Source organism: Strongylocentrotus purpuratus, unplaced genomic scaffold (genome assembly GCF_000002235.5).
Source record: "Strongylocentrotus purpuratus isolate Spur 01 unplaced genomic scaffold, Spur_5.0 spur5_scaffold_4, whole genome shotgun sequence".
NCBI lineage: Eukaryota > Metazoa > Echinodermata > Echinoidea > Camarodonta > Strongylocentrotidae > Strongylocentrotus > Strongylocentrotus purpuratus.
The window spans coordinates 5411144-5431899 of record NW_022145610.1 but is presented as its reverse complement, the minus strand read 5'-3'; the positions used below and the strand labels follow the sequence as shown (position 1 = coordinate 5431899).

Here is a 20756-nt window from a genome sequence, read left to right as displayed (position 1 = left end):
ACAACAGTCTAATGCTTTGTTTTGGTTCAGCCTTTTCGCTGTAAATTGTTTTGGTCTACAGTGTACGTCATCAAATATCTTCGCTTAACCAATATAGTGTTTGGTGGTATTTCCTTGAAGCTCCCATCCTATTTTCTCTAATCGTAATTGCCATCCCTTTTCTTACAACCTGTGATATACTCTTCTGGCATTAAATTATAGACATGTAGCAAGGGTCAACTCTTACTTTTTTTGTCCTAGGGGTCTTTAATTGGCAAATATTAGGGGTTAGTATTCACCAAGTTCGTGTTAACATTTTGACAGTTGGGGGGTACAGAGTGAAAGATTTTTGGTTCTGGGTGTACCAGGAACTTTTGCTCAGGTTCCACTTTTTTTCTTCATGTTTTGGTGAGTTTTTGGTTTTTGGTTTGTATTTTATCCATAACTAATTTCAGGATGAAGAGGACTGATCTTATCTACATCAGCAATTAAGAAAGATATATCCCTGCACTTGGCATCCATACATTGATCTTATCGCTGTGGATGTTGCGTTTCCTATGGGGCTGCACATTCTTGGCTATGATCCTCATCTTTGCACTTTATCTCAGTTTGTTTGGGAGGGGAGGGGGGATGTTTAACAGAATGTTTGAATTAAGGTTAAAACACCGATACCGCAATCAATTTTCATTTCCTTCTGAATCCAAATTGGTTGTTAGCATAATATGGCACCCCACCCCCTCACTGAAGACCGAGGATTTTTTAACCTTAGTATATGACTTTTATTTATTCTGGATTCTATAGTGGCAAATTCATGTCACTTTGATTAATATCAAATATGAGAAGAGCTACATCAATTGATATCATCACCATGGCCTTCAGAAGGGTTGAAAGACAACATCAACAAGTTTTGTAAACAAAAGAAAGTTTGAAGGGATTCGCAGTGTAGACAAAAACTCACAGGCCACTGATTGAGGAGCGATAAAATATGTATTTTTATGAGAAGAAAGTAGTGATGATAATAAGTAGAGGTGTTGCGGTGCAGTGGACTGGGAACCACAAGGTACAGAGTACAAATTCCCCGTCACAGCACTAATGTCCTTTGGCAAGACATTAATCTACATTTGCCACACTCCACCCAGGTGGGGTAAATGGGTACCCGGCAGGAATTAATTCCTTGAAATGCTAGAGAGCTGTAATGGCAGCCATGCTAAAGTGGGGTAATAATAATGGAGCGCCACAAGTCGCAATGTGCCAGCGAGCAAGATTCCCAATTATTTTATTATTAATAGGACAAAATTGTAAGACAACATAAAAAGTATGTAAACAAGAAGAGATTTCAGCTGGGAAGGAGAGGGAGAGAGGCTCATGCATGTGTGTGTTTTTGTAGTGTGAGGAAGCCGACACTCAATTGATTACTTCCTACAATCTGCTTAGTGGGCTAGGGACGGATTTCAAGAGGGATTACTCTGGATTATACCCATCGCCTGCCCCTCGTTGAAGACAGTCAAAATACCGTCAAGTATTTAAGCGTTCAATTGCCTTTGTTCATTGCCAAGAGCCACTACCGGTATGCTGATTGTATCTAAAGGGATAAATCAAGCAAAACTGATGCTCGTGCTGTTACTTATGTCCTAAAACATTATCAAATAGTTTTAGTTGGAGAAGAAACACTTTTGTAGCCTTAATTTTCCATCACCTTTTGTAATGTTCAAAGATTGTAGAGACATATAATCTAAACATGATTTCTATGGGTTACCGGTATACAAAAGGGTATTGAAATAGCAATAGATTTTTTGTTTAGGGGGAAAAATAGTCTGTAATTGAGTTAAGTGTAAAAATACAAAGACATAACTTCTTGAAAAAATTCTTTTAAAAGGCAAAAAGTGCCATTAATTGATGTGATAAATTTGCCACTTGTATTTCTTTATTGTTGTTTCTTAAGTGAGTTTTTAATTGCCAACAATGCGTACACATTTGTCCGTAGAAATACATTACTAGATGTTTGTTTTTGTTGGTTATCAGATCAGTGTCCCTCGCTCTTTACATTGATTTTTGTGCGTGCCAAGGTCTGAAAATGTCATACAGTTCATTGATGCCTTGTCAAATCTTCATCATATTCACAAACAATCATTTCTATTTCTAGAAACTCTCCAAATCTAATTGACTTTGATAATTGATGTGAGCTAGGGAGATGATTCTGAGTAAGTTCAGTCAACTCTGTCTGATGATTATTTCTCAGTTGGATAGTAATTAGAGTTCACGAAGTACAAAGTACACAAGGCTTCATGCAGAGTTTGACAAGAGGTTTGTCAAGTATTACATATCTGCGTTTATAATACCTCTTGATAAACTGTAATCATGAAAAATGAACTTTCAAGGGTTAGAGTTACCAGTAATACTGACTTTTTTTCTGCTCTATTGAATCAAGCACAATTGTCTTATTTTGATGAATCCTGATAGGGTAATTTTATTTTTTTACAGATGAAAAATATTTATGAGTTTAATTTTGTTGATAAACATGCAAACCTAAGAAATTTTCTTGGATATTTGCTCTCAGATCTTACTTATGATACCTTGAGAATGTTCTATCGTATGTAGTTTAATGAACGTCCTTTATGTACAAAACATGAAGTTAAACTATTTACAAGCATAAACAGAAAACAATACTCACAGAGTTTTAATCAACCAATTACTTGGTATGTCAAGATGTCAGAAGTTCAATTTTCTTGCTCATGAAGATTTTTGTCATGTTTTGCATCTTGATTTGATCAAAGAAAAATAACTTGTACATCACATCATATGACAGAAATGTCTCCAGGTATAGTTCTGAAAAATGACTAAGTATATGAGTAATGGTAATGAGAAGAATGATTATATTTATCATTATTAGTAATATATCAGATTATCGGTATCCAGCCCAAACACAGCACCGCTGAGAATGCTTGTGGTGTATAGGGCGGAGGACAAGGAGGGCAATTATGCGCCCTCTTCCGCCCCCAATCTTGCACACACCCACTCTCGAATAACGCTCCAATTTCCTGCAAATGATAGAAGTCTATTCTCTCTCGTCCCCGCCTAGCCAACATGCATTGCTACTCATTTAGCTGGCTAATTGTCTTGTTTTGTAGCAAGATGAAGGTGGGCCCATTATCTTCAACCGTCATTAATTATATCAATTTTCAATTTTGCAGCAGGTTCTGCCTGTTGCAAGTTACATTGTAAAAGATGTTCTTACAAACAGGTTGTCTACATGTATCTTCTCTGTCTTTTCTTATGTACTGTAGTTAGGACCTTAGCCATCATGAAGCGCCCCCCCCCCTCATTGCTATGATTGTTTTCATTATACCTCCCCCTCTACCCCCCCCCCCCCTCTCTCTCTCTCTCTCTCTCTCTCTCTCCCTCTCTTCCTCTCTTCCTCTCTCTCCCTCTCTTCCTCTCTTCCTCTCTCTCCCTTTCTCTTCCTCTCCCTCTCTCTTCCTCTCTCTCTCTCTCTCTCTCTCTTTCTCTTTCTCTTTCTCTCCCCTCCCTCTCTCTCTCCTTCCCTTTCTCTCCCTTTATACTCGACCATAAACATTGTGACTAGTGATATCTTGTTGGTTGGTTGAGGATAACACTTTGCTAGGTTATTTTTACATGATTTTCTTTTCTAGTTGATGATCCAGACCCTTTTCAGTTCATTATTTTCAATGAATAAATTATATACATATGAAAAGGTGTGATTTACACCTGGTGAAGCAAGTGATGTTAAAACACTTTTCCAATTTTGTCCTGTCTTATGCAACCTGTTTTCACATTATGTATTTCCTCCACCCTACCGTAATGCTTTGCACTAGTCCTACAGCTTTGAAATAGTCAAAATTGTTCTGCAGAGACCTTTAACTCATCCCCTAAATTGCCTAATTGCTTCTAGTTGAAGTTTCCCCTTCACAGTCCCATCCCCTTTAAACGGTGTGAGTGAGCGTCACATGATGGGCAGTGTCAGGGGGAGAATCATGTATGCTAATCATGTCTTATTGGTCACTTACCCCCCATTCCTACCACCATATTTCATCATATCACTACATGAGAATCCTATTATGATAAGTAATAACTTTTCTTCAAAGTTCTAGTCTGACCATCATATAAAGAAAAATGTTAGCAAAATTTGTGTTTAGTGAAATACACCTTTGGGCACTGTTTCAAACAAAAACTTTGTAAAGGGTCCTGTTCTCGTCCAGGGTTGACATGTTAATAACACTGCATTTTTAAATGTTCATGATCAAGTATGACCTAACAAAATACACATTTATTTTCTATGCATACATATCATTTAATTTACCTGTAGCATATTTTTGTATGTCGAGCAGATAAACTTTAAGACGGGTTGACGGCGGGTTAACTTGCCCACTGTGAATGTGGTGAGACTGAGGCAAGACCGGGTTAGTTTCCCTCCTCAATCTGGCACAAAATTTGAAATCCAGTATGAATGGGGTATTTGTTTCATATCTGGCGGGGCTATTGGAGAGGATTATCTGATAGACTGAGTCTTGGTCCCTAGAGGGGGGAACAGATTTACAGGTGCAAAGTGTATCAGTCATTCATTAGATGCTCAATGTAGGTAGCAATTGGGGGGGGGGTGGAGGGGGAGGGAGTTTGATTTGATTTCATTCGTCAAGTTCAAATAGATGTACATGTAGAAGTGTAATAGAGTGGTATAAAAGACCAGGGGGAGATATAGAGCACAATAACATAATAAGTGAACTTGACAAGATGGCCCATGACAGTATGAGAGCTCATTTACATGAGGACCTAACTGTGGACCCCTCTCATTTTCTTCCCAAATCCCATATATGCATGTTGACCTATATGTTATGATATTATCAGAAGTATAATTATGTATGCAACTTTAGATTAAGTCTTCAGATAAAATTGCTTAGCAGAACAAAAGTAACAATGAAACCTGTTTGCAGTAATTCAGATAAGATTCATTGCAGGGTCAATAAAAGTTTTAAAAAGTGCACTCTTTACCCCTCATCACTCTTCTTTTAGTGTTATTAGTGCTGAGGTAAGAAGCAAACTTTAATACATTTTCACAATTGAGGCCTACCTGTTTGCCTGATCTGATGATAGATCCATAAAATACCTCATTAAAAAATGAATTCAAATTTTGCACCCTATAGTAAAGGAGTACTCATTCGTTCATGTCTCCTTAGATCAACATTAATGTAATCTTGATCTTCGGAGTAGTGCAGAAGATACATCACTGAGACTGCACCACGCACCTCCATGTACATGTCCTCATCTGACTACGGTTGTTTCGCATTGATGGTTTCGATCCAATAAGACCCTCAATCATTGTCTAGTCCATCCCACCCACTTAAGACCCAGACTTTCAGGTGTAGGGACTCCATCATTCCTTGATGCATGTATCGTTGAGAGATGAGGGAGTTCAAATCAATATCCATCGCTCCTCCTCCCCCTCTAACATGGAGCTTCAGTTTGGCTCATTGAAACCCTGGTAGTAGCATTGCTAGTTTGTAGAAGGAGGATGAGGAAGAGGAGCAGGAGGAGGAGGAAGAGGGGGAGGAGGAGGAGGAGAAGGTGTTTGATAATTGTGATGGTGTTGTTCATGTAGTTTAAATGGATTGGATTTGATTCCTGACATGAGTCTAATACTAATAGAAAATTGAAATAACTTAACCAATCACTCTTGTCCAATGTGGAATGGCATTATGCAGATATTAACATATCCTAAATGAAATTACATTTTACTACAAATATGAATCTACATGTTTTGCGCCAATTAATCACAATAGCCAATAGATTTGAAAAGTATATCAAATTATCACTGATTTTGTCAGCACCCTTTGTAGAGTTGACATAATACATGTATATATGCTATAAAGAGCTTCTTCTGAGAGAAATGATAAGATTAATGAACAGGTCATTCTTCAAAGAAAAGCGTGGTATGGCCTTCACATCAGCCGAAATTTTTAATCCCTCATCAAGGCTGCGTAGACGAGGCTTTCTCACTTTTCAGCAAAATGCCAACACTTGTTTGAAAAGTCCTGCTGCCATACATTAGTCATTTGTGTTTCCGTGAAAGAGTCTTATCAGAGGGAAATCACATGAATGTATCATTCTTTGTTAGGGAGCTAAGCAAGGGAAAATTTGTGTTGTGAATGAGAGATTTCATGCTTGTGGATTTTAACAGAGCTTATGCATTTTTGTGAGGTGATTATGTTGTTTTCATGGCTCAGTAAGCATTTTGATTCCTGTAGCTAAATTTTAGGATGTTGTTGCCATAGTTACAGAGAGGAAATGGTTGCTTCGGTTGCTACATGTATATTTGCATTTATACTTGGATGATTCTTTGGAAGATACATTCTATATTGCTGTCAGTTTGTCTTGGTATTGTTACTGCCAAATCGATCAATATTGAGTTATTTGCTCATGCATGGCGTTAATTAACCCATCTCAAACACTTTGTTGATGGCAGTGCCCTAATCCTAGCCTCCTCCCCCGCCCCCCCCCCCTACCCCCACCCCAGCCCCCTACCCCCACCCCAGCCCCCACCCCATACACCTGGCCCCTATGTTAGAGAAATGCAGCCTAAGTGACATCAGCTGAAACATTGTACATGCATGTACATGACAAACATGAGATTGTGTCTGTTTCTGATTGATTTGAGGACTTGGGATCAGTTTTCATCAACTCCTTATAAGATAAGGCCCTGACTTATTAATAATTGTTTGATAAAGTGTTATATTAAAAGGTTTGTTTATTCACTAATGTTGCTCCCTTTTTCCATTGTCTTTCTCTTTGAATTACAGATGCTTGCCAGCTGTTGAGGCCATCAATGTACATGTATATAAAGAGATAGAGAAGAAGAAGAGAAGAGACAAGAACTATATAGGTAAGGAAGACATAATAAATAGTTTAGAAGAATAACAGTATCGCTCTGATTTGAATTCTGTTACTTTTGCATCAGACATTCCGATCATGATATGGATGATATCTACACACTGTACCTAATAAGTTTCAAACAGATTGTCAAATCCAATCAAATGAAATAAGCTGTTTATTTTGTGAATTAAATTGTCTTGCAATTAAATTACTTTTATCTATATTCTGTTATTAATGTACATTTATATTACAAATTTTCTCTCTTCCATTGTGTTTTTCCCTTACAGGGCTAGTCTCAATACCAGTCAACATGGTTAATAGTAAAACAACAGTAGAAAGTTGGTAAGTATATTAAAATCATAAGAGTCTGAATAGAATATATTGTCTGTTCGTAGTCAGAGGGGCATTAACTCTATGTTACTATATACTAGCTAATGTCCTTCTTGACTCTAAACAGAAGATATAAATGTACTTGTTCTGTATATACTGACTACTGGTAGATAGACACCTTTTTTCTTCAGTGATAATCTGTGTAGATGTATACAAGACGATACAACCCTTGTAGTGCAACAGAAGCTTTATCTAACCACATCTTTGTTTATAATTATCAATTTTATTTTAACCCCACCCAAAAAAATCATAGAAATATTGATATAATAATTGCTAAAGAATTGATACAAAAAGAGAGGAAGTTAAATGTATTTAAAAAGTTTGTATCAGAAGCATTATGAACATTAGCACTAAAAGTGAGAAAAAAAATTACAATGTGCTTTTTCAGTATTTAATAAAGAACCCTTGAAAGATATTCTTTTCTATATATTCTTGTTTTCAGGTATCGTGTGACCGGCCCCAACTTCAGGGGGGAGATCCCTTCGTTACGAATAAAAGCTCGCTACCAAAACATCTCCATTCTACCTATCAACCAGTACTCAGAATTAGCACAGGTAAGGTTACCCCTCCCCCAGCCAGCCCAAAAGTCAGCCCCCCCCCCCCCCCCCCCCCCATTGTCATTATTGCATAGACTTCACCAATCACTTGTCTGAAGACACCGGGCCCTGTTTTCAATTCAGTTTGCAAAATTATGAAGTCAGTATATTACTTAGCATTTTACTTGGCTAAGCCATATATCTTAACTTTTACTCAAATTACATCTGAGCAAGCCAAATTTAAGAGTATTTTGTTTCAATTATACAACATATATATTATTCTTGAAATCACCTTAAGCTTGAAGTATAACATCTATCTTGGCCAGTTATACTATGTACATGCTGTCTTTATTTGAGGTTATTGATCTTTATCAGTGATTCTGAAGAGCACTGTCACAGCAAGAGAGATAAGATTGAGGGATAAAAAAGAGATAATGGATGATTCCGGCTAATGATACATTATCAGGCACATGTAGTTCAACATTTTCATGACATTTGATATCAGAGCTCGACTCGTCCTCTCCCATGGAAACCTCAGCAGAACCCTCTGCCAACTCCATAGGAAATCAGTCAAACGAGACAAGAGTTATGAGCCTGGCTTCCTGCTCCAAATTACCCAAACAGTCCGCTAGCTTCCTCATAAATCTTGCCAAGCTACCCCCGCTTTCTGGTGACCGCAGTTTCCGACTATGTGTACCTGGGTTTGTACTTGGCAAGGTTCGGGCATCACGAACACACCCTTGTGTTAAACAAGAGAGAAAGATGAGATATATGGATAGAAAGTTAGTCAGAGCTGGACAGGCAGAGAGAGAGAGAGAGAGAGAGAGAGGGGGGGGGGGGGGGGGGGGGGGGGGAGGGGGCGGTAGGAGAGAAAGATATTCATCAAGATCTGTATATTGGGGAAAAGGAGAGAATGTAAAGATTAAAGATATAAAGAAAGTGATAAAGGGAGATGAAGATAAGCAACTAAATGAGAGAGGGATAGAGAAATTCATAAGAAATGAAAGAATAGGAAAGCAATTAGAGGAAAGAGGGAGAGATAGAAAGAGTGATGATGATACAGAAAATTGAGAAAAGAAATAAAGGGTAAAAGAGAAGAGAGAGGGATGATGATACAAGATAGAGACAGAGAGAGAGAGAACAAGAAAGAGAGAATACAGATGAAGAAAAGAAACAAAAAGAGAAAGAGGGAAAGAGAGAGAGAGAGAGTGGATGAGACAGAATAGCAGTAGGGAAGAAAAGCTGGAAGCTAGACTTCATATTACCTACTTCTGACAAGTTACTGGAAACTTTTCGCTCGTAATTCATACTCATTGTTTGTAAAGGGCATAAACAGTTCTTCCTGTTCATCCACCAACTATTCAAATCTTACTTTTCTGGGTAGAAATTCATCTTTCCAGATTCTTGACAAATCTCTATCTCTTTCTCCTCTCACAGTACTTGAAAGAACACTCAGTGACCCTATGCCAGAGGCTTGAGCGAGACATCAATGTCAAGGCGAAAGAAGAGGTCGCGACCTCGCTGATGAAGATCCTCCATTGCCTGGGATCAGCCAAGGAATTCATGACAGAGATGGTCATGAATGAAACAGAAGGCATCAGTAAGTGACAGGGATTGATATACAGTGGGACTACAGGAGAGGATAAGTAAAGGACAGGGATTTATATATGATGGGACTAAGGAAAGCAGTAATGAGCAACAAAGATTTATATACAATGGGACTTTCAAAATACTTTTGAGTAATAGGACTGTAGAGAGCATTAGTAAGAGACTTGAATTTATATAAAGTGGGACAATTGGACAGAATAAGTAAGGACAAGGATTTATATGATATGGGACTTAGGGGACAGAAACGATAAGGGGTTTGGATTTATGTTCAGTGGGACAGAGAGAAACAGAGAGAGAGAGAGAGAGAGAGAGAGAGAGGGGGAAGGTTGCATCAGCTTTTACTGAAATGCAGAAAGTTCAATATACTAGAATTGACTTTTCATATAATTACCAAAAATAACACATTCCAAATAATTATCCAAGCTATAAACATAAACATTTATTTGAAATTTCAGACTTTTAAAGATAAAGTTTAGTACTGGTAATGCGATTGCATTGTGAAAGAAAAGGTGTGCAAAGGATCAGAAACAGTTGATCATGTAGCATGTAAGTATTGGTGTGCACTGCAAGGTTCTGGAGTCATCAAAATCATAATAAATTTGACCGAGTCTTGGTAAAGTAACAAGCACTAACATAGAAAGCTATATATGGGACAACACATGGTGTCGGGGCTAGTACTACCTTGATTTCCGAGTCTTTCTATGCTCATTACTCAGCCAGTATACATTTTCTTCCAAAATTGTTTGGCACATGTCATTTATTTGTAATCTTGAACATTCAGTGTAAGTTTCGTTTGATTCTGTGAGAATTATTTTTATTTTTTTTACTAGTACTGGAGTTTATCTTTAAGTATGTCTTTATAAATTGTGCTCAATGTCGAAATAGCGTCTTTGCTTGTAGACTAGTCCTTTTCCCCATCATTCCCCAAACTGAATATGGGTTGATGAATTGTGATTAGATTCACTGAGCTATACTTCCATTTTCCCTTTGGTGAAAGGCAGGAAACAAAACAAAAACAAAAACTCCATGTAAACACATGTGCAATCACCTGTGACATACATAAATGAAAGTGGGGTCAATTTTCAAACTCGTAAACAAAATTTGACATTTTAGGGTCATCTTTTATCAACAATTGCATGATTAATAGGCATTCCAATGTGTTTGTGCAGTGTCCCATACTTTACCAAACAGTGTGGAGTTCTGAACTTAAATTGACATCATTAGTGATATTCCACTTCATTTTTGGTGTAATGGAAGTAAGGCTATTACAGGTCACCTGATACAGGTCACCTGCAATCAAGATGTCTTTGGTAAAACTAGGAACAAAATAGCTTAGATTTACCCTTTAATCATTATTATAAACACTGTACAAAAAAACAATTCTGTTGCATGCACTAGCTGTATTTACGCTAAATAGGGAAGGAGATATCTTTCTTTGATATTTGTTTCATACATTCTTTCTTCGTTTTTTTGCCTCTTATTTTTTGTCCTATCGGTAGGAAGGGAAATTATGACAAAGACTTTCAGAACAGTTTTAAATTTCTGCCTGAATCAGAAACACTGATTTGCATCATACAATTCTTTCCCATTGAAAAGTTTCATGCCTGATTGTGTGATAAAATGAAAAGAATCAAGCCTTCACATTCAATTTGTGAACATGGACCTCATTTACAACATTAAAAAATGTAGCCATGTCCACTTTTCGGAGGAGATAAAGCACTTCACCGTAACTATGAGCTTGTGTATCCTGTGATAGCCAAAGCCACCAGGGAGTAAAGAGATAGAGAAGAAGATTTAACGACTCGAGAGGAAATTAGCTTTTGGTTGGGGCAGACTATGAGGTGCCTGTTGTAGTGCCACTCCACTTAACACAGTGAATTGAGAGGTGATGACGGCATTGTTTTGTTTTGGAGGCACGTTGGCCTTCTCCTTCACCTCTCTCTCTCTCTTTTGGGGTGAACTTTTAAACTAAGCCTGTTACATGGAGATGTTAGATGTAATTATAAGCAGTCTGGCTCAGTAATATAGCCTATTTGCTTGTGGATTATTTCAGCTCGCCTTCCTCTCTCTCTCTCTCTCTCTCTCTCTCTCTCTCTCTTATTTGGGTTGAACTCTCTGAACTCTCTGAACTAGACGGGTTAAGCCAGTGCACTCTGGCTTAGTAACATTCCTCGTTTGTAGAGTATTGGAGGTTGCCTTCCTTTTTCTCTCTCCCCCCCCCCCCCCCCTCCCCTCTCTTCCTCTCTTTTCTCCTTTTTGATGTAAATATACTTGTGCCTTCTCCCAATCTTTTCCTCTCCCTAGTTCTTCCATCTATTTCCTGTTTCACAGAACTCTTATTTTTTTAACTCTCTCTGTCCTTACTTTTCTCTGTTATTTTCTTTGCCCTATCCCTATTCTTATTGTGATTTCTTTACCTAACATTCAATTCCAGTCATATATATAGTCGATAGGCCTACTTCAAGTACAAATCACATCAGTGTGTTTTTGGTCAAAGCTCCAGTCATTCAGAGTCATGGATATAAAGTCAATCTTACACTAGCTAATGTTTTCAATTACTCCCTCTGTAGCTGACTGTAGGGAGAGTATTTTTGACAGTAGATTGGATGCCCTGCTATATAATTTATTCTGCATTACATTTTTTATACATATACTTATATATTTGTATATATGGTCTTATATGTCTAATGAAGTGTATATCACTATTTTTTTTAATCCTAGAAGTAAAATTATACTTGTATACTTTTATATTGTGTACTTGTTTAGGCTTCCACCAGAAAATATATATGAAATATTCTTTCTTTGAATGTCTCACACGCTGAAACTATTGGTGATTAATATAAAAGTTGTATATAAATACAAGAATTGTATTGTATTCCTTTTGTTTCTTTACTTTTGCAGAAGATGAAAGTTTGGTCTTTCGGGCAAATACCATGGCAACGAAGTCTATGGAGGCATACATGAAGCTCATTGGAGGGAAGGTAATTGAGGATGTCATTACTAGATGTTTAGTATTCTCTGAATTGCAAAAGACACTTGGTATCTTCAGCAACATTTTTTAAACATTAATTTACCATTTAAAGACGTAATTTTAATTACAAATCTCAAATAAATGAACAAAAAAGCTATCAGTTGATCGTTAGATTCAACCGTAAAAACATGTATAATGAAGCACAATGAATTTTCAGACTTGTAAAATGTGATCGGCTGTAGCCTAGGTATGATGTCACTTGGTTTATCCATTCTTTGTCAATGACCGATACATGTACTTGCAACTCACCCAAACCGTTGCATGGTATATTGTTTGCCTTTGTATCCTCAGTACCTGCAAGACACCCTGGGTGACTTCGTCCAGTACCTTTATATGACCAACGAGGACTGTGAGGTGGACCCTACCAAGGTGCTAACTGGAACGGTGGTACAGCATCAAGAGTCATTGATGGTTATGTGTGAGATGGCCTGCTGCAAGATACTCAACTCCTCAGCTGCCTTCCCGTCTGACCTCCGAGCCATCTTCCACCAGCTTAGAGAGCGCTTCACAGAGCGCATCAACGGGGACGAGGTGTGCTCTAAGCTTATCAGGTGAGAACAGCTGTTTAGATTTGGTTTGGGTGTTGCCAGGTGTGAAGGTTGAGTTGAGGTTTATAAATTATTTCAAGAGGCAACCTTTATCTACCATAGTCCAAGATCTACCTCTGATCTACCCTAATTGTGACTTTAACTTTATCTCTAATCACTGATTTGATCAGATTTTTAGTTTTTGTAATTTTAAACAAAATAAAGTTCACAGAATTAGATTTTCTTCTCTTTTTTTTTAAAGGGGGAGGGGTTGAATGACTCACCTTATACATTGTGTTATTTCATTGCATAATTCTCTAGAAAAAACTTTTATTGGGCAAATAATTTTTGATATTTTGATTTGATTTGATTTGATTTGTTTAATTGGCTTGTCTCTTTGACTTGTATTTGGCAAATATTTCTTGATATTTTAATTGGTTTGATTTGTTTAAGTGATTTCCATGTGGCACAAAGTAAAATGCTCCACCTGCACTCATGGTAAAATTTTCAGAATAACTGCAAATGAATCATTTGGAGCCAAAAGGGGGTTAACTTATATCATATTATACAGAGTTAACATCCTTAAGGCACCAAACAGATGAAATGCGTAAATCAAAGGATTTTTAGCTTCATATTCGCTTTTCCCAATGCTGAGAAACTCCATACCTAGACGTAACATGTAAAACATTATCTCGTTGCCTGCAGTGGTTGTATATTTCTGAGGTTCCTATGTCCGGCCATCATGTCACCCAGTCTCTTTGAGCTCATCCAGGAGTATCCCAACGAGAAGACGTCAAGGTGTCTAACTCTCATCGCAAAGACCGTTCAAGCCCTTGCCAACTTCACCAAGTAAGTTCTACCATCAGATCAAACTTTTTTTTTGAAAGGTATAGACCAGTTCTGTTCATGCGATTGCATTGTGAAAGAAACGTTGTGGAATCGATCAGAAAAGGTTGATCATCTAGCATATAAGTATTGGTGTGTACTGCAAGGTTCTGGAATCATCAAAATGATAAGAAATTTGGCCAAGTCTTGGTAAAGTTACAAGCACTGTACACAGAAAGATGTATATGGGACTACCAAATATATCAATTAGTAGGCGGTTTCCCGGCAAAATTTGTATCACGTATAAGAAGTCAAAACATATTCTTTCATATGATTGGTAATAAGAGCTTCCATTTCTTTTTTTGAGAGGGGGCGTTTCCAAAACTGGTCTATACCTTTAAATGTGAAGTAGTAAGAGCTTTAAAATAGCAACATTAGATCAGATGTGGTTCTCTCATGAGGCATTTTATCACAGATGTTGTTTTATGTCATCCTCCATTTGTACCCTGAAGCTCATTTTCCTGACAGATTTCTTTTTTTCCCAGAAGTTTAGGTTGTTTGGGCTGCAATATTTTTTCCGGAATTTACTTATGCCGAATTAAGTAATGTGTTATCCTTTTAGATATTGCCTATCAGTTTATCATCTTGTACCGGTAGTCTTTCACTTATGAATTTAATATTCTGGAAGTTTATCATGTTTAAAGCTTAAAACAAAATACCTTTTTTTATCAATATAAAGTCACAGATATTTATTAGCAGCCACTTTCAGTGCAAAGTAAAATTTCTGTTGTGATTGCAAACATTTTCTGTCTAGTATGTATAAACATAACATGCAGGTAGAAACACACAATTTTTAGGATATGCTTGTAGTTGATTGTGCTAACTGTTTCTACTGTGTTTTCCATTTGAAGGTTTGGAACGAAGGAGAACTACATGAAATTCATGAACGAGTTCTTAGAACGAGAGTGGGGTAACATGAAGGTCTTTCTTCAAGAAATATCGGTAAGATCATCTTTTATCGTCTTTCTTAAATCTTTTTCTCAGTTTTGTCCTTTCAAGATTTGTGTGGCTTGGCTTTTGTGATGACATCTACTGACATGAAATAATTTAATGATTTTCATTTCAGCTTACCAAGTCTGAATAGCCAGGGGCAAGTCTCACAAATAAAAATGATAAAAACGATAATAATTATAATCTGAATATATATATAGCGCTTAATACAAAATTCCGTCTCTAAGCGCTTTACAGATATCATTACCCCGGTCATCAGATTTGTTTATGCACAATGTGCACCATCTCCACTCTCTGGGGAGTATTCCTATTATATGGTCACCGTGATAGCATATGGTAATTACTAACACGGAGGCTCTCGTCATTCTACCAAGTCCTCATTTCTCTCCTGGGTATGGAGTGGCAAATACAGATTAATGCCTTGCCAAAGGACATTAGTGCTGTGTTGGGGATTGAACCCACAACCTTTGCATCCATAGGGATATAAGGCATAAGGCTTTGTTCTGCTATGATGCGTAAAAACTGCAGCTGTTTTTTTTTAATGATGACATAAACTGTAATATGCAACACGTTTATTGTATCTATAACACAGAGATCAGTGAACTCGTTGGGCGCAGTACTCGTTCATTTACACTGTAAAAAGCTGTGGCTTCTAAATTTTGCAGCGATTTTACTGCATGATATCTGAACAAGTCTTTACACTAAGCTCAATGGGACCTCTCATAGAAACACTGGTAACTTTACAAAGTGTGTTTCAATGCGATGTCCACAAACTTAGACTTATGCTGAATTTGAGATTTTAAATGAGTTTCCCTTGATTGTTTGTCTAACCAGAAAGATGTTGGTGAGACTCATTCAGTTTGTCATACTATCATGTGACTGATGCTTCTACCAACTTATTTGAATTTCTGAATCAATCAATATTATAGTAAAAAAAAAAAAAGGATGTTGTATTGCCCTTTAGGTGCCAAAACATGGGTCGGTCGGTCGGTCAGAAATCTTCTTTTTTTTTTGCTTTTTCAAACTTTTTTCCCCCCTCTTTGGGCTGATATCTCTCAGTTTTTAATGCTTTGATATTTTTTTCTCTAAGAAACGGTAAAAAAAAGCCAACTGTAGATTTCAAGATTTTGTGGTCGGTCGCAAAGGGCAATACAACATCTTTTTTTAGGCCTTAAAGTAAAAGCCAACTCTTCCTCTGTCATGGATATTCATGAGAATTTACTTGTTTCATTTGGAAGAATGGTGTTTGGATCATTCTTCCCGAAATGCAGTTTGAATGACTGTTTTAAACCTTCTGGTGATAACACTGTAGAAGATTGGACATTGTTAAGGCTCTATTTTTCACTACCTCCACAGTTTTTCCTGTTAGTGACACAATGCGCGATGCTGTAAAGGGATAATAGAAAGATGATGAAGCTTAAAGGTTAAACCATGATTTTGAAGTGTGCCAAGAAATTTAACCTAATTAATTTTACCACAATTACGCAATCACAGACACCAAGTCAACTGTTTTATAACAACAGTTTTCTTCTTAATGGTGTCAGTCACCTCTTATTTGAAACGTCAAGAACCCTTTGTCTGTCTTTGGTCATCAGCGGACAGTTGAGAGATATCTATCATCCTTTGTCAGCCTAGCTCTCTGGTCAGCTGTCGATCACTAAGGGTTGGTCAGTAGACGTTATCCGTCTGGGATTCCGTTTCATAATAGACTTTCAATATGCTAGAGTGTTGTTGTTTATCCCAATTGTCCCTCTTTATTATCGTTAAATGATTTTTTTGGACACTTTATCCCCCATTTCTCTCTCTCTCTTTCTCTCTCTCTCTATGTCTCTCTCTCTCTCTCTATGTATTTATCTTGGACTCTCTGTGTTGTCTTGATCACTCTCTCTCTAACTCTGTTTTTTTATATTATCTTAATGCCACACAAAACACACACCTCTTCCTCTTTCTCTCTCTCTCTCTCTCTCTCTCTCTCTCTCTCTCTCTCTCTCCGCTCCCCCCTCTCTCGCTCTCTCTCTCTCTCTCTTTCTATCCTACATTATTGATACAGTGTATGTCCATCATTCTACATCATTATATCCTATGTCCTCTATTTTTTTAATTCTACAAATATTCTTTCACCCCCTCCCCCCCCCCCCCCTTTAATCATCTTCTTTTTCCTTCCTTATCTATACACATTACATTTTTAGTCATCTCATATATTCTTGCCTTATTTGGATATATCTTTGTATAGATATATTCCCCTTATAGATTAAAAGATTAATGATTATTGCTTGAGAATCTTAAGATTTAATCCTGTGTCAAGGCCTTGCAGACAGCTGAATAAATCTGAATCATGACACTCATTCAATTAAGGCTTTGAAAGATATTGCACTCCAAAAAAAATCATTTCACATTTCTTGTATTCAATGAGTTCAGTGAAAGTGGTTTGTATTTATTTTCAGACTTCATAAAACAAATAAGAATGATTCACTAAGCCTTCAAACGTGCTCTAGTGACGTCAACCTTATCAGGGAGTGGGATCGCACAGCCCCCTGGCTCTTGTGATAACTATAGCAAAAGAATGTGTTTAGACTGTCACGCAAAGAAATAACAAATTTCAAAATCATTTCCTCATTGCAAATGTAGGATAAAGGAGTTTGTCTTGGAGAGCTAGCGGGGGATTGTTACTTCCAAAGAACAGAACTTTTAATTCTTATTGCAGAAAGAAATTAGTTAACATGTCAACACAATTTATTTTAGCTAATGAGAAGGAAAGAAAAGGCTATTGTTTGTATAACCGTAGTCTAGAGAGACAGCAGACAATCATTTTCATGTACCGGTAATCATAGATTTTCAAGGAAGTCAAGAAAAATGTGCTGGAAAACAAGAGAATCTTTAATGAATTTTGTGAATGGTCCTGATTTGCAAAATTATTATGCTGTTTAATGAGGGTATCATAACACTGAATTTATGCAATCCGGGGAGAAAATGACTGTGTAAAAATGCCTGTCCTCAACAATTAATGGACGTTTCTTGAGTTCCAGGTTCAGTTGTTTTAAAGGGGAAGTCCATCCACCCTGATATTAATTTGGTTTTGATAAAAGCAGAAAAATGAGAGAAAAATATTAGTGAAAGTTTGAGCAATATCCGATTAAAAATAGGACAGTTATGAAATTTGGAAGTTGTCATCAATTTAACATCAATTAATTAGCAACACTGACGTAGCTGACGTATAAAACCAATTTAATATTAGGGCGGACTTCTCATTTAAGGCCATTATAACTCATAATCCGGCTCATCAGGTAATCTATATTAAGTGATACTTTAAAGGCATGCTGAGCTAAGGTTGTCACCATCATAGATATTCTTTTTTAGATGCCAATAATTGGGAAATAATTGGAGATTTATTAGTTCTTCCCCCTTCTGTTATACATGTGACACGCATCCAAAATTTGGCATACAAAGAAAATATTTATAAAGATGACCTGACATTTTCAGGCAGGTAAGGCCACCTGCAGATACTGTTGGCATTTTTACAAGGTTTTGTGAATTCCACTGGGGAATGTCAAATATTTGATTTCAGTGTGGAAGTGGGTCATAATTAGATTAGGTATGCAAGGAATTATTAGTCAGGTGTGTCAAGGGAATACCAAACAAGCGCAACATTTATCATTGGGAATCTTCAGCAGTCATCATCGTTGGGAGATGACTTCTTTCTCCGCCGCCGTGTGATGTTCTCTCACAACTTCCTTTTGAAAGGATGCCCCCTGCCTGCCAAGTAAATGTGACTAGTCTTACTAGTCCTGCGGAATAAAGGAAAAGTGACGTTAGTTGCTGTCTTTGAGTTTGATGCAAGCAGTTCTGTAGAGATTGGCTGGTCTTCATTTGTGCAACATGAAGAGGTCCTGGTCTAAGTATGGTGGTCTTAGACTTCATGATTATGAAGAGATCTATCAGATTTGGGAGGTCCAGGCCAAACTTGATGTATCTATCACGGTGAGTTACATTAGTTGTTGATTAGAATGACAATGGGCACATATGAGAAGTCCAGCATAATTTCTTTTGAGGTCAGGGTTTTGTTCTTTTTTGCTCCATTGTTGTAATAAGAAATGTCAAGAAATCATTTAGATTTGAGACATATAGAGAAAATTAATGCATCTATAGTGGTAATAGTTCTTGTTCTTTAATGATCCGGCTGTTTGGGCCATTGTAAGGGAACTTGATGTATCTGAGTGAGTGTTAGCTAGGTGATGTTTTTATTGATTGAAGAGACATCCGAAACCCCTGAGAGCACCTTATTCTTCTTTGGCAGTGAGATGTTATGGGTTACATAAAACATGTCCTTAATTAGATTTTTTAAATGTTAGAAAATTTGACTGTGTTGCCAAAGAATGTCAACAGTTGTTACTCGATTGGATTGTGCTCATGTTCCAAGACTGATAACTATGATCTAGGGTGTTGATGTATTTTAGAGATGAAACATAGTGGGTGGGATTTAAAGCTGTTTTCTCATATATGGTCCTGGTTATTTCTAAATGATATCTATCTCATCAACATTTGTCTGTTTAATCTCTTTGGGTGTCTCTCATTTTCCTTCTTATCTCTGTACTCGTCTCGTCTTTTTCTTTGATACAATTCCTTTCTATCTGCCCTTTGAATATGTCGTCTTTTTAGAGCCAGAAGGGCATAAGATCTGTGTAAAATGTTTAGACTTATTGCCCCTTCTAGCTCCAAATGGACGTATGCTTCATTTTCACTTTCTTTTTCAGTCATACCTCTTCTTTAAAGTTCACATAGGCACTGTTGTCAACAGGTTTCTGAGACTTAGGAAGTCTTAACTTGGTTATATAGTTAGTCGTTATTTATTTCAAGGCCATGGAATACTTGTGTTGATATAAAGGGAAGGGGAAGCCTAGCTCACACATGATAGAGACCTTGTTGGATGTGTGAGTCACCTAGCTTCATGTCATAAGCATAAAGTCATACTCAGAATGGCAGACAGCCATCATGGATTAAAAATCAAACAAACTGATTTAGAGATAAAAATTCACCCCCCCCCCCCCCCAAAAAAAAAAAAAAAAAAAACTATGTTACGCATTCAAATGGGTAATGATTGAATTGTGTAGTCATACTTAGACATACAAACAGCAAGCAGCTATGATGACTTTAGAAAATCTTTCAATCCTTTTTGAAGGAACATTCGTGATGTAATTAGATAGAGAGCAAAGGCTAGTGCACATTACATTTCAAACTTGCTGTAGCAAATAGTTTTATCTATAGAGACTGCTTTCTCTTCATCTATCTCTTGTTTTGGACAATTGTGTATTAAAAACAAATATTAAGACGAAGTGTTGGAAATATCTGATTTTTCTAGTTTCCCCTGAGGAGTTTGACTGTGGATCTTATAATAATACCTTATATATATATATATATATATATATATATATATATATATATATATATATTTTTTTTTAATGTTGACAATTATTTTTCTCTCTCATACCCCTTGATGAACTGAAAAGATCTTGATGTACAAGTTGCCCTTGGACTCTTTTCCATAATATCATATTTCTATTTGATTTGATATGAAACTGATATAAAGAAACATGGTTATTGTCCAGATAGCCAGAAGGGCATTTAAGCTCTGCTAATTAGATGTAGTATTATTGCTTTTTTGACTCTCATGGTGACTTGTAATCTGTGCCATGTTCCAGATACCCATGCAGTCTGGTAAAGTCTATTAACTTTAACGCCTTGACTCATAGATGTCGTTGGAGGCACGTCAAACACGTGCCCCCTCGCATGTCACGAGTCATAGCCTACTAAATCACTTTTCTCATTTCGTTACCTCAATCGAGTTACAAAATGAAAAGGAGTAAAAGAACTAATGTGACCTTCTAAGTTCTAGCTGGTTGAGGTCCAAATCTTCTGTCAGGTTGTCAAAAAGAATCTTTCGTTCCTTTCACCAAGCGGCGTAATCCG

General features: G+C 37.0%; 1 protein-coding gene across 11 annotated transcripts in view; it reads left to right on the top strand.

Moving 5' to 3' along the window:
* LOC574558 (ras GTPase-activating protein nGAP) overlaps nucleotides 1–20756 on the top strand; it is a 99948-nt gene that overhangs the window by 62159 nt on the left and 17033 nt on the right. For all 11 annotated transcript variants that reach the window (XM_030997766.1, XM_030997777.1, XM_030997768.1 and 8 more), the window contains 8 exons: nucleotides 6792–6874; nucleotides 7152–7206; nucleotides 7697–7808; nucleotides 9228–9390; nucleotides 12300–12379; nucleotides 12721–12980; nucleotides 13662–13805; nucleotides 14693–14783. In XM_030997766.1, coding sequence (XP_030853626.1) covers nucleotides 6792–6874; nucleotides 7152–7206; nucleotides 7697–7808; nucleotides 9228–9390; nucleotides 12300–12379; nucleotides 12721–12980; nucleotides 13662–13805; nucleotides 14693–14783 — 988 coding nt within the window. The remainder of the gene's footprint in view (nucleotides 1–6791; nucleotides 6875–7151; nucleotides 7207–7696; nucleotides 7809–9227; nucleotides 9391–12299; nucleotides 12380–12720; nucleotides 12981–13661; nucleotides 13806–14692; nucleotides 14784–20756) is intronic.